Below are 13,491 nucleotides of genomic sequence, written 5' to 3' on the forward strand. Positions count from 1 at the left end.
CAGTCTGGTATCAGCAGAAAGTCACTAAGTATTTCTCTTTTAAATTTTACAACGCGCTAGGAGGAAACTCTAGGCTGGTTTCTTTTGCAGATCCTGATATTGCATCCACAATTATTTTGCTAAATTACAGGTCTTCCCTCTTCTCCCCAAAGTGAGGGAACTGTGTTCTTATATCAGGAGGAGGAATAATAATCTCTATATATAAAAATGATGTGTCTGTGTGTGTATGTTCCAGCATAACTCTGGAACGTCTCAAGTAATTTCAACCAAACTTGGTACACAGATGACTTACTCTCTGGAAACAAATACTGTGGGGGATAAGACATCCCTAACAGAGTGTGTTCTGTTAAGATACAGCCTGTTGTGCCTTAAAATGGCTTCTACCATACTGCTGTAAAATGGTTTCTACTGTACCACACAGTGGAGTTGCCATGGTAATGACTTCACAGTACTCCACAAGGGGGCTCCCTCTGGTAAGGGGGAAAATGCAACATTAGTAATTACGTTTGATCCGGGATTATTTTTGAGGACAAATGTATGGATTAGGATAAATAAATACCCGGGCAAAGTCAGGTTATCAGCTAGTAAGAACTTAAACGGTGACCACAGGAACTAGTGTAGTATGATGGTTAGGAGGTTGGACTAGGATGGGGAGAACCAAATTTAAGATTAGCTATGAAAATCTAATGGGCCATTTAGTCTTATTTAAGCATATTTTCCATATCACATATGGAAAAATAAGAGAAGATAATGCTTCTCCTGGGAGAAAAGACCAGGTAATAATCTGATCAATAAACTATGATGAGATGTATTTTTTAGGGGTGGGGAGATCCAAACCCATACAGAGTTATGATTTTTATTTGCTTCTCACTGAAGCCCTCCTGCTGTTGATGCCGCCTTTTGATTTAATTCCCCTTTCCTGATTTCAGGAACTACACCGTAGTAAACACGGAGAAAGGATTCGTAGAGGTTTCCAAAATGAGTTGCCCGGGAATGAAGCTGTGCTGCCAGTTGAAACTTCAGAACTCTCTTTGGACTGCAACGGAGGTATGCCTCAACCCAACTGTTCCGAATTTGACCTCTTTTCTTCTCTGTAATAAGGGTTGGCCATGGACCTTGCTAAACTGATTCTCAAGTTCGTCAGGCGTAGAACACAAAACCATAAGGCTGGGAAGAACTTTGGAGGTCTTCTAGTCCAATCTTCTGCTAAGGGTAGGGGACCTTACACATATCCCAGTCTATCTGTCTATTTTTTTAAAACCTCCAGTGATGGAGTACCCATAGATCCTGGAGGCAAGCTCTTCCATTGATTAATTGTTTTCACTGTCAGAAAATTTCTCCATATTTCTAGGTTGGATCTTCTTTAACAAGTTCCCACCCAATATGGGAGGGAAAGGGGATTTTTTTAAAAAAAGCATAGCATAGCATAGCAAATAAAACACTGAGGCAGGCAACAGACAATGGTTAGATCAGGGGTGTCCAAACTTGGGAACTTTAAGACTTGTGGACTTCAACTCCCAGAATTCTGGGAGTTGAAGTCCACAAGTCTTAAAGTTCCCAAGTTTGGACACCCCTGGGTTAGATGTTCTTTTTCTACTCTTTAGCATTCTTTGGTTTTGCCTTTCTCCTCCCTCTTTTTTACTTAAAGCATAGCAACTATAAGGTTGAATCAGGCAAGAAATGATGAAGGGATGGTTTCCATTTCCCTGGGGTTATTTTGAGCGGCCTGTCTCTCCCTCTTCCCCCCCTCGCCTTCTTATTTTACGTAGTCTTCTTTTTTTCTTATACTTTCTGTTGTTTTTTTTCAAATGGGACAAACTTGATCTTATAAGGGTCTGACAGATAAGAAAGACAGAAGTTAGAAAGGGAGAGATATTAAAAGAGGAAATCTTAAAGAGGAGAATCGTTAAGGCAGAGGATGTTAAGTATCATTGTGATTATATTACTATGTTATTGGACTACTACTATTACGGCAGTGGTGAAATTCAATTTTTTTTACTACTGGTTCTGTGGGCATGGCTTGGTGGGCATGGCTTGGTGGGCATGGCAGGGGAAGGATACTGCAAAACCTCCATTCCCACCCCACTCTGGGGCCAGCCAGAGGTGGCCTTTGCTGGTTCTCTGAACTACTCAAAATTTCCACTACCAGTTTTCCGAACTACTCAAAATTTCTGCTACCGGTTCTCCAAAACCTGCTGGATTTCATCCCTGTATTATGGTGATGAATGTTATAACAAAAATGAATACTATGGCTGATGAAACATTACTGTACTCAGACCAAACACTGTTTGATGAAAATTGGATTGAATATAAATAAAATCAATAAAAGCGTTGCTTTTTGTCCTTACCTCTGGTGCTCTGCAGAATAAGCCAATCTCCTTTTCTCTGTGACAGTACAATTGAAACTACTGCAACCAAGATTTCAAATGAGTAGCTCGCATTCCATATCATTTTTCTTCCTATATTCTCTTCTTAACAAGAGATGGCCAAGGAAATCAAAAATTGTTGACTTTTCTTGGTGTTTCCAGATGAAACACTTTTTATCCAATCAATGTCTTGCCTCTTCGATGGAATGCTAAAATCCATCTTAACAATCCATTGGGTTTCCCCATCACAATTCGGTTTGTCAATTCCAATGACAGAAAATAATTCTAAAAGAGCGCCAAGTGGAATGTTGCATGATTCTTTCCACCGTTTAAAATGACCTCGTTACAATTAACTACTGCTGACTTTTTCTCTTCAATCCTGACTTAGTAAGAGATTCTAAATGTCAGAAGACTTATTTTTTCCTAAAATATCTTTAGTGCAATTTAAGAAAAAGATAACGTAGAAGCTTTACCATTAAAATATTCGTCAATATTGAGATACATAACTCTACCTTTTCCTCGCAAACTGTTACTCGGTATTTTCATCCTTGGAAAAAATGATAGTGTAAACGCTGTTTAAATCCATTTTCTTTTGATCTCTTACAGGACCAGAAGATTTACATATATAGTTTACAAGGAATGTGTCCTCTGAACACACCACAGAAAGGCATAGATACTCCAGCTGTTGTCACCTGCTTTCTTGCAGTGCCTTTGATGAAAAAGGTAAAGCAAAAGAGATTTCAGATGCCAGGCAGTCACAGCACACCAGAAATAAAATTTGAATGTTGTTCTTTATTTTTTATCTTCAGAATAGCTGAAGATACACCAATGGATGTCAATTTAATGGCAGAATTAAAGCAATGCCTCCACCTGCTGATAGGTTGGGGAATTAATTAAGCCCCCTCTTTGACTGCACATTTTGTGCTGGTCATTTACCTGAGAAATAAATTTGGGGATTAAGTCAGGACAAGATTTGAAGGTGGTGCTAGCATGTTGGGGTAGATGTGGATATGACATAATGGAGCTGTATATATTGTAACGTTGAAAGGAATCCACACGGTAAAATTCTTATAGAATAGAATAGAACTGAACAGAATAGAATAGAATTCTTTATTGGCCATGTGTGATTGGATACACAAGAAACTTGTCTTTGGTGCATATGCTCTCAGTGTACATAAAGAAAGATAAAATAGAATGCATTCATCAAGAATCATAAGATACAACACTTAGTGATATTCATAGGTTACTAATAAGCAATCAAATCATACTAGGAAACAAATAAAACAATATAAATTGAAGGATACAAGCAAGTTGGTTATAGTCATAAGTGGGAAGAGAAAGGTAGTAGGAAGGAAAAGAATAATAATAGTAATACAGTCTTAGTGGGTAATTTGACAGTATATTTTCCGCCATCGAGTTTGGAGCGGTTTCCCTTGAGTTTGTATCGATAGTTGGTCCGTGTATTATTGCGGTTGAAGCTGAAGAAGTCGTTGAGAGGCAAGACATTATAGCAGACAATTTTGTGTACTATGCTTAGTTTGGACCGCAGGCGGCGCAGTTCCAGATTGTCCAAGGTCAAAATTTCAAGCCTGGTGGCATAGGGAATTGTATTGTGATCAGGAGAGTGGAGGTCTCTTCTCGTGAAGTACCTCTGGAGCTGCTCAATCGTATTAATGTCCAATATACAGGATGGGTTCCAGGCGAATGAGCTGTATTCAAGAATTGGTCTGACGAATTAGGGAAAGAAAAAGAGGTTGTAACAGTCCTGGTTTCATTTCTCCTCCCCCCCTCCAAAACTATTCTTAAAAGGCATCTTTGGAACAATATCTTACTTTTAAATGTCTTTGGAACTAAAAAAGTTTGATCAGCTGGACTTTTGCTAGGAATGTTAAAGCTGTTTAAACACAGCTTTGTTTTCCTGTATGGCTCATGCAGAGGTGGGTGGAATATGTGGAAATTCTGCCTCAAAAGGTAATTATTTCTCCACTCCAGATCTTACAACTGTGTATTTTCTTTCTTCTTTCTTCGCCGGGAGTTTTTTCACAGACGTTTTTCTAGGGAGGCTCATAGATTATTTCTGTGATCTGAGCCTACTTTGTCTATCTTTTTTTTCTCACACTTTTTATTCATGTTATTCCCTTGGTGGATATTTTAAACGCCTTCTTAGCAAGATAGATTGTTCTCTCAAAGAATTTTTACATTAGGCTGTGAAACAGCAGGAAAGCATTATTTAAAGATATATTGAAATGATAGCGCTATAATGATACACAGCAAGATTAATTACTTGCTGTATAGTATTTGGTTATATCCTGATTGTACAAATACACCCTGAAAATGAAGATTGGTGAATTTCAAGCTTTCTTTTAGCTTTCATTTCAATGGTTACCCCTTGATTTCCATCTTCTTTTGTGTGCTCTACTCCGAATTTGTTTGCCTGGTCCAAGGTTCATACCATGAAATTTAGTTTTAACAGATTGAGAGAGTCCCCATTCTTCCCGATTGTTTAATTGGAGAGCATAGCATCTGCCAAAATATCATAGTAGAATAGAATAGAAACTATTCTCAAAAGTATAGGTCAGTAATGGCTAACCACTTTGTCCTCGCATGCCAAAATAGCACACGTGTGCGTGCTCACACCCACAATGCAATGTGCCCCACCACCATCCCAGCGTGTGCGCATGTGCATACAACCCATCCCACGCATGTGTACTTAGATCCCCTCCATAGTGGGGGCATTATTCACCCTCCCCAGACCCCAGGCTTTTTGCGAGCCTCTGGAAGGGTGAAAATGGCCTCCCCTGGGCTCCAGAAGGCCTTCCTGTAGCCTCCTGGCACCAAAAATGGAGCACAGGGTGGGGGGGAAACGTGCCTGCACAGCAGACCTGAAAATCAGCTGGCCGGCAGGAGGGATGCGCTCTTGCACGGTGAAGCTGAACTGGGCGACAGGTCGTCCGCCCACAGAGAGAGCTCCGGGGGCCAGCTGTGGCACATGTGCCGTCACGATTCGCCATCAAAACCTTGACCTCGTATTTGTCTTTGTCTACCTTTAGAACTGCTACATGGTCCTGGCTGGCTTATCGGATGGATTGATTGCGGTTTTCCAAGTCGCGGGTGGTGCCCTGCAGGACAGTTGCTGCTACCTTTGCTCCCACACGGCAAACCGCTCCTTGTTCAATATCGGCGATGACGACCCCCGCCAGAACCCTTACTCTGTGAAAGCCATGGAAATGGCCAACAGCGGGGCAGAAGTCTGGTACAGCAATGGCCCTGGTATCCTCATCATAGACTGCCAAGCTATGGAAATCACCAAGCGACTGGAACCCTACAGTCCACCATCCACGGTGGTATCCATTGCATGCAGCTCCGATTGCAACAGGGAAGAAGTGACCTGGTGTTTAGACGACACCACCAACTTCCTGCTGATGTACTACACCTCCACCTATCAGCTCTGTGCCCGATACTTCTGTGGGGATTGTAGCCCCCTGAGGGACATGTTCACCATTCAACAACCTTCCACCTTGATTCCTACAACACTAACAGCCGACAGGGAGGTGGTCCCTGAGAGGAGCTCTTTGGCCAACATGAGCATCCTTCAGAGCCGAGAACTTGGCACTCAAATACTAAATCATCAGGACTCCCTGACAGACTACTGCTCTATGTCCTCTTACTCGCCATCGTCTCCTAACAGGATGCTGAGATCTTCCTCAAGTCTCCCAAGCTCCCCCACCAGTTCGTCCAGCGCACCTTTCTTGACTGACTGTGAAGAGCTCAACAAGTTTCCGGAGCCAAACCTTCCTTCGGAGAAGATCGAAATGTGTCTCCAAGCTGTGCGGATCCTACCTGTAAAAGATCTCTTGTGGATTCCCAGGTAAATTGGGTCGGGAGCAGGGGTGGGCTGCTGGGGGTTTGCAGGGGTTCCGGAGAACCTCTAGCTATCATTCTGTGCAGTTCGGAGAACCCCCAAATCCCACTACTGGCTGGCCCTGCCCACCCCTCCTTTCCCAGGAGTTCCCATGCGGCACGTTTTGGAGGCAGGTAAGTGCAGGGTGAGCACGGAGGCTCAGGGAGAGCGAAAAATGGGCTTACCCTACGATTGGGAAGGCTGGAAATGGGCCCATTTCCGGCCTTCCCAAACTTCCGGTAGGCCCATTTTCCAGAGGGCCTCCGGAGCCTGGGGAGCCCATTTTCACCCTCCTGGAGCTCGAGAAAAGCCTCTGGAGCTCGAGGAGGGCAAGACCACCCCCTTCGTTGTAGTGCAGGATGCCGACTAGGCCACACCCACCATGGCCACGCCTACCCAGCAAGCAGGCAGAGAACCCCTTGCTAAAAAAATTTGACGCCCACCCCTGGTTGGGAGCTCCAGTGAGCAGTTTTCAGAGCTCCCTTGAATTGAGAGACATTACTAATTGTTTACATGTTCCCATGCTTCCAGATAAATTATTTTGGAAAATCATGGCACTCTCGGTAAAGTTTCAACACACACACACAACTTAATTGCATTTAGAGCCATAGCAATTTCTGAAGTTCTCATATTCTCAAGATAAATTGTGTTGGGAACCCTAGGGAATACATGGAATTTAATTGAAAGACTGCTTATCTCCTTCCCTCGCTATTTAAAGATTTTATTACGGTGATATTTTTCTTAGATTCCCATCTGACATTCTCATAGATCAAGGAACAGAACAATACTAATGTTCAAGATTTCATACCACAAAAAAATGGCCGGTGTTCCAGATTAGATAAATTCTTTAAAAAGCTTATATAAACCTAAGGTTCTTTTTTCCCCAATGTTTACTGAATCCTGCTGGTTGGAGAACATTCATTTGGGGTGGGGGGGGGGGGACTATTCTTTTTTTTTAATTTTTCCCTTTCAGATTCATTCATAGATATACATTCTTATAACTAGCTATTTAACATTTGTCTATTCATCATTAATCTCTATGCTCATTTTCACATGTATGTATGTGTGTGTGTGTGTGTGTGTGTGTGTGTGTGTGTGTATATACCACGAGCCATCATCTTATTTTGCAACAATCTTACTCCTTCTACCTTCTCAACCTCCCTTCTCTGTCTTCTTCTTTCCTCCTCTCCTCCTTCCTTTCTTCTTCCCCTCTCTTTTCCCTCTCCTCCTTCCTTCTCCTCTTTCTTACCCCCTCTCCTACTCTTAATTACTTTTCTTTGCTCTACCTTTTTTCTTTTCCCTTCTCATCTCCCCTCCTTTCCGTTGTTGCCCTTACTTATTTATTTTCTCTGATGAGTTCTCGGGGTGGTGTTTCAGCAATCCAAACGTTATCTTTTCTTACAAATAATTTTCTCTGTTTACATTTTATTTCTAATATTAGTTCCACTTATGTCATTTTTCCACCTGTATATTCACATTTTAATGTTTTCTTATTTCCCCTCCCCCTAATTTAATAATGTGTCGTCTGAGTTATTTATTTCATGCTCTGTTCCTTTCTCTTTATATCTATATATTTATATCTTTTTTCAAGCCAATCGTAAAATCGCCCCGTGTCCTGCAGTACACTGATTCCTCTTTGCCCTTTATTCTCAATGTCAATCTATTCATTTCTGCACAATCTAATATCTTCTGTATTACTTCCCATTCTGATGGGATTTTATCTTCTTTCCAATTTTGTGCAAATACATTTCTCGCTGCTGTTATTATTGGTACAATCAAATATGAATCTTCTTTACTCTATTTCTCTGATAGAATACCCAATAAAAATACCCCTGACTTAAACTCTACGGGTTGATGTATCGTTTTCTCTTTTTGAAAATAGCTTTTTGCATCCCTGCATGTCCACCACATATGATAATATGATCCTGTTCTTTCATGCCCTACTTTTGGGTTTTGTGTAAAGATCTACTTGCCCACTTTGGGGAACAAGACGGCGGAGTAAATAAAGTCTGGATTTGATTTTTCCTTTGTTAATGGCTGAACACTGGGAAGAGAAAAAGTGAATCTATGAATCTGGAAATCCCAGTTAGGATCTGCCCCTTCCATAAACTCTTCTCACCTACTTTCCTTCTGATGTACCCCGAAGTCCATAATCAGCTTGTTTCTCCATTCTAGACAAGGTGGTGATATCATTGTGATTGGCTTGGAGAAGGAAGCCATCTCTCAGCGGGGAAGAGTCATCGCTGTACTGAAGGCTGTGGAGTTGACCTCCTATGGGTAAGCGGGAACGGGAAAGACAAATGATGCTGGGAGTGACTGCTCCACAGTCAAAAGGTTAAATTTAGGCAGGGAAATGGAAAGGCTGCTCAACAAGGATTATGCTCTGCACCAAGACAAAACGTAAGCTAAAGTTGACTTCATAACAAGTCGTGATTGACAAAAATGTGTATATCTATCAGATGCGAAGTACTAGGACCACGTGTTAAGCTCCAGTTAGTCTGATGTATTGCTCAGGCCTATACACAAGAATATAGTCAACTAACAGTCAGCACTAAATTAATGCTAGGTAAGAGTCATTTGAATTCAAGAGGGGTTGGAGTTAGAGCATTTGTGGGAATGTAATGACTCTAGGCTGATTACTCTCTTCACTCCGCCCCTCCAGGCTCTGCCTGTCCTCCTCCTACAATACCATGCTAAAAACGAGAAAGAATCTGAACTCCTTCTAGTTTGGAGAATTGACTTCTAGAAACGGTCACCTCTCCTCACCCCCTTCGTGCATCATGATGCAAGCTTTGGAGAAGGCTTGGCATGGTCTAGAAGAAAACAGAACATTCCAGGGTTCTGGATTGACCCGGCTGTGCATATCCATACTAAAACGTTACATTTCTAGACACCATTGATTTATTTCTATGACAAGGAAAGCCCTCTGTCCTACTGAGAACTGGGTGCATGATGCAAGTTGTATACTTTGATCACTGATTATTTTTAAATCGGCACAATAGAGAAATAGGGAACATAGGACGGTTGGACATTTGGCCCATAGGACTCTACCAAATTGTCTGGAGCCACAATTTAGGAGAAATATCTAAACCTCTGGGTGGATGTCAGGTTTCTTAATCCTGAAATATACCGTCAATTAGTTAAGCATCATGAAAGGTGAAGATCTTCCATTTATACATTAAAGCAATAGCCACTACAGATAGTCCTCAACTTCTGACCAAATTGAGCCCAAAATTTCTGTTGCTAAGCGAGACACTTGTTATTTGAATTTTGCTGCATTTTAGTAGTGTCTTTATTGTCATTGTACAAAATAAATACTACAACCTTTCTTGCCACAGTTGTTAAGTAAATTGCAGCAATTGTTAACTTAGTAGCACTTAGCAATAGCACTTAGACTTACATACCACTTCACAGCCCTCTCTAAGCGGTTTGCAGAGTCAGCCTATTGGGCCCAACAATCTGGGTCCTCATTTTACCCACCTTGGAAGGATGGATGGCTGAGTGAACCTTGAGCCAGTCAGGATTGAACTGCTGGCAGTCAGCAGAGTTAATCTGCAATACTGCATTTTAGCCGGAAGGAAGGAAGGAAGGAAGGAAGGAAGGAAGGAAGGAAGGAAGGAAGGAAGGAAGGAAGGGCAATAGCACTTAGACTTATATACGCTTCACAGTGCTTTACAGCCCTCTCTAAGTGGTTTACAGAGTCAGCCTCTTGCCCCCAACAATCTGGGACCTCATTTGACCCACCTCGGAAGGATAGAAGGCTGAGTCAACTTTGAGCCGGCCAGGATTCAACTCCAGGTTGTGGGCAGAGTTTACCTGCAATACTGCATTCTAAGCACTGTGCCATTACAATCTGTCCTTCCTTCCTACTTAGCAATAGCACTTAGATTTATAGACTGCTTTGCAGTGCTTTACAGCCCTCTCTAAGCGGTTTACAGAGTCTGCCTCTTGCCCCCAACAATCTGGGTCCTCATTTTACCCACCTCGGAAGGATGGACGGCTGAGTCAACCTTGAGCCTGGTGAGATTCGAACTGCCAAATTACAGTCAGCAGAAGTAGCCTGCAGTACCGCGCTCTAACCACTGCGCCACAGTTAGTAACAGAGTTGTTATGTGAATCTGGCTTCCCCATTGATTTTGCTTATTAAAGGATCATTAAAGGGGATCCCATGACCCCAGGACACTGCAACCGTCATAAATACGAGCCTATTGCCAAGCATCTGAATTCTGATCATGTGACCATGGGGAGGCCACAACGGTCCTAAGTATGATAAATGGTCATAAGTCGCTTTTTTCAGTGCCGTTGTAAATTTGACCATTCCCTAAACCAGGGGTGTCCAAACTTGGCAACTTTAAGACTTGTGGACTTCAACTCCCAGAATTCCCCAGCCAGCTGGCTGGGGAATTCTGGGAGTTGAAGTCCACAAGTCTTAAAGTTGCCAAGTTTGGACACCCCTGTTGTAAGTGGAGGACTGCCTTGTTCTATCAAAAAAATTTCCTTTGGTAAATCAACCCGTGTTTTATTTTTCAGGACCCTGGTTGATGCTGCTGTCCTGGCCAAAGACCGGGTTGTGTGTTGCTTCCGGAATGAGTTGATGGAATGGTGCGTAGCTCTCTGGAGGAGTTGGGGAGCCAAAGACTTTGATCTCTTCTACCAATCGCATGAAGAATTAGGGAGACTGGAAATTTCCCTGCGCAAGAGAAGGTAGTGTCCGTAGATCAGGGGAACCGATCAGAAAACTGACACCCTTTGATGTCTTGAAGAGCACCCAAACTTTTCTTTTAAAAAAGGGAGTAGCAGCTCCCAGGTTCTGCTGCTAAGAGAAACCAAAGAGGACTCGTTCTTCTTCAGGCATTTGGATTCCCAGCCATGTAACTATCAAACGAATGTCAACATCTTCCTCCAATCCCTATCTAACAAAATGAAATTCAGTGTAGAGAAAAGTAAAGTCCTACACTTAGGTAAGAAAAACCAAAAGTACACATACAAACTGGGTGAGAACAGGCTTACTAGCAGTGACTGTGACAGGGATCTTGAAGCCTTAGTGGACAACCAGCTAAATATGAGCCAGCAGTGTGCAGAGGCAGCCAAAAAAGCCCATGCAATCCTAAATTGCATTAACAGAGGGATACAATCAAGATCAAGTGAGGTAGTAATACCACTCTATAAAGCCCTAGGAAGGCCACACCTAGAGTACTGCATCCAGTTTTGGTCATCACACTATAAAAAAGATGTTGAGACTCTAGAAAGAGTGCAGAGAAGAGTAACCAGGATGATTAGGGGACTGGAGGCTAAAACATGTGAAGAATGGTTGCAGGAACTGGGCCTGGCTTAGTCTAGTGAAGAGAAGGACCAGGGGAAACAGGATAGCAGTGTTCCAATATTTGAGGGGCTGCCACAGAGAGGAAGGGGTCAAGCGATTTTCCAAAGCACTTGAAGGCCAGACAAGGAATAATGGATGGAAACTGACCAAGGAGAGATTCAACCTGGAAATAAGGAGAAACTTTCTAGTGAGAACAATCAACCCACGGAACAGAAGTTTCCTTCAGAAGTTGTGGGAGCTTCATCATGGAGGCTTTCAAGAAGAGACTGGACAGCCATTTGTCCTGCTTGACCGGGGGTTGGACTAGATGACCTATAAGGTCCCTTCCAACGTTGTTAATCCGTCTGTCTTCTCCTTGTCCGGTTGGCTGACCTTCTCTCTCTAGATGAAGGTATCAACCAACCAACTCCATCTGCAAGATCTCTGCTGTTTTGCGTTGTAGCCTGTTGCTAAACACAACACTTTGGACATGTTGTCTTCCAGGATAGAATATGACTGGCAATTGCATGTCAACTTTCACTCTTCTGCTAAATTGCTGGGGGAAATAGAGAGGATGGGAGTCCAGTTGTGGGTATAAATTCTATCTGTACGAAATTCTCCAATTCTGACAGTATGAAAAGAACTATAGTAGGTTAAATGAAGTTGTATGAAGAATGTCTGATTGTAGTAGAAAGGGCCTTTATATTTTTTTACTCTTCCATGTTAAACCCAATGCACTTGAGAATATAATGATAAAACATGGAAACACTCAATTCCACAGAAGCAAAGTTTCCACAAAGTTTTGAGGCTGACCCCAAATGAATGCAAGCCGATTTAAAATAATTTAGGAATCAGGGACTAAACTGTATGTGTGTGTGTGTGTGTCTGTCTTCTGTCTGTCTGTCTGTGTTTGTGTGTTGTTATAACTTTATCATCATCATCAATTAAGAGCTGTGGGGATACAATGGTTAGAATGCAGTATTGCAGGCTAACTCACTGCTCACTGCCAGGAGTTCAATCCTGACCAGCTCGAGATTGACTCCATTCTTCCGAGATCAATAAAATGAGGACCCAGATTGTTGGAGGCAATAGGCTGACTCTGTAAACCACTTAGGGCTGTAAAGTACTGTGAAGGGGTATATAAGTCTAAGTGCTATTGCTATCATTTCAGTCTTATTGGAGCCAATCCACAACCAACAGAAGAATATCACATTTATATTTTTATGAATGTATTGACAATCGGAAGAAGGCTTTGAGATCATTTTTCCAACAGGAGGAAACTAGAAAATGTGTTCTGATCTAATTGTGGGTTTGTTTATTATACATTTGCTCTTGTTGTTACTGCATTTTAACTATCGTATTGTTTCGGAGTATAAGACGCACCTTTTTTCCTCAAAAAAGAGGCTGAAAATCTGGGGGCGTCTTATACATCGAATACAGCATTTTTTTGCCTCTTGAAACCGCGCCCCCTTCACCAAAATGGCTGTGCATAGCTAGTAGGAAGCTTTCAGAGAGCTCCTCGGGGCTGGGGAGGGCAGAAATGAGCAAGAAATTGGGCTTTTTTGCCTCCCCGCCCCCAGCAGCACTCTATAAGCCTCCATAAGGCTATGCATGCAATTTCTTTGACAAAAAACAGGTCCGTTTTCATGAAAAATAGGGCGTTTTCTGCTCTTTTCTGCTCTTTTCTGCCCACCCCCCACCCCCCAGGAGCACTCTGCAAGCCCCCCCCCAAGGCTATTCATGCCTTTTATTTGAAAAAAAGGGGCCCGTTTTTGCAAAAAATGAGCCTGTTTTCGCAAAAAATGGGCCATTTTTCGGAAGTTTGCAGAGTGCAAAAACTTTTTTTCCCTTTTGGAAAGCTCTTTAACTGATGAGAATTACATTGATCAAGTGCTATGACAGCAGAAACAAAGTCTTAAGGT

The 13,491-nt window shown here is 42.3% G+C and overlaps 1 protein-coding gene across 1 annotated transcript in view; it reads left to right on the plus strand.

Moving 5' to 3' along the window:
- Positions 1–13,242, plus strand: part of LRRK1 (leucine rich repeat kinase 1) — a 33,532-nt gene extending 20,290 nt beyond the window's left edge. Inside the window, exons 10-14 of the mRNA XM_081964811.1 lie at positions 930–1,047; positions 2,973–3,089; positions 5,417–6,234; positions 8,443–8,544; positions 10,798–13,242. Coding sequence (XP_081820937.1) covers positions 930–1,047; positions 2,973–3,089; positions 5,417–6,234; positions 8,443–8,544; positions 10,798–10,975 — 1,333 coding nt within the window. The 3' untranslated portion in view covers positions 10,976–13,242. The remainder of the gene's footprint in view (positions 1–929; positions 1,048–2,972; positions 3,090–5,416; positions 6,235–8,442; positions 8,545–10,797) is intronic.
- The last annotated feature ends 249 nt before the right edge of the window (positions 13,243–13,491 follow it).

The sequence above is a fragment of the Natrix helvetica genome (genome assembly GCF_964273705.1).
Source record: "Natrix helvetica genome assembly, chromosome: 12".
Lineage (NCBI taxonomy): Eukaryota > Metazoa > Chordata > Lepidosauria > Squamata > Natricidae > Natrix > Natrix helvetica.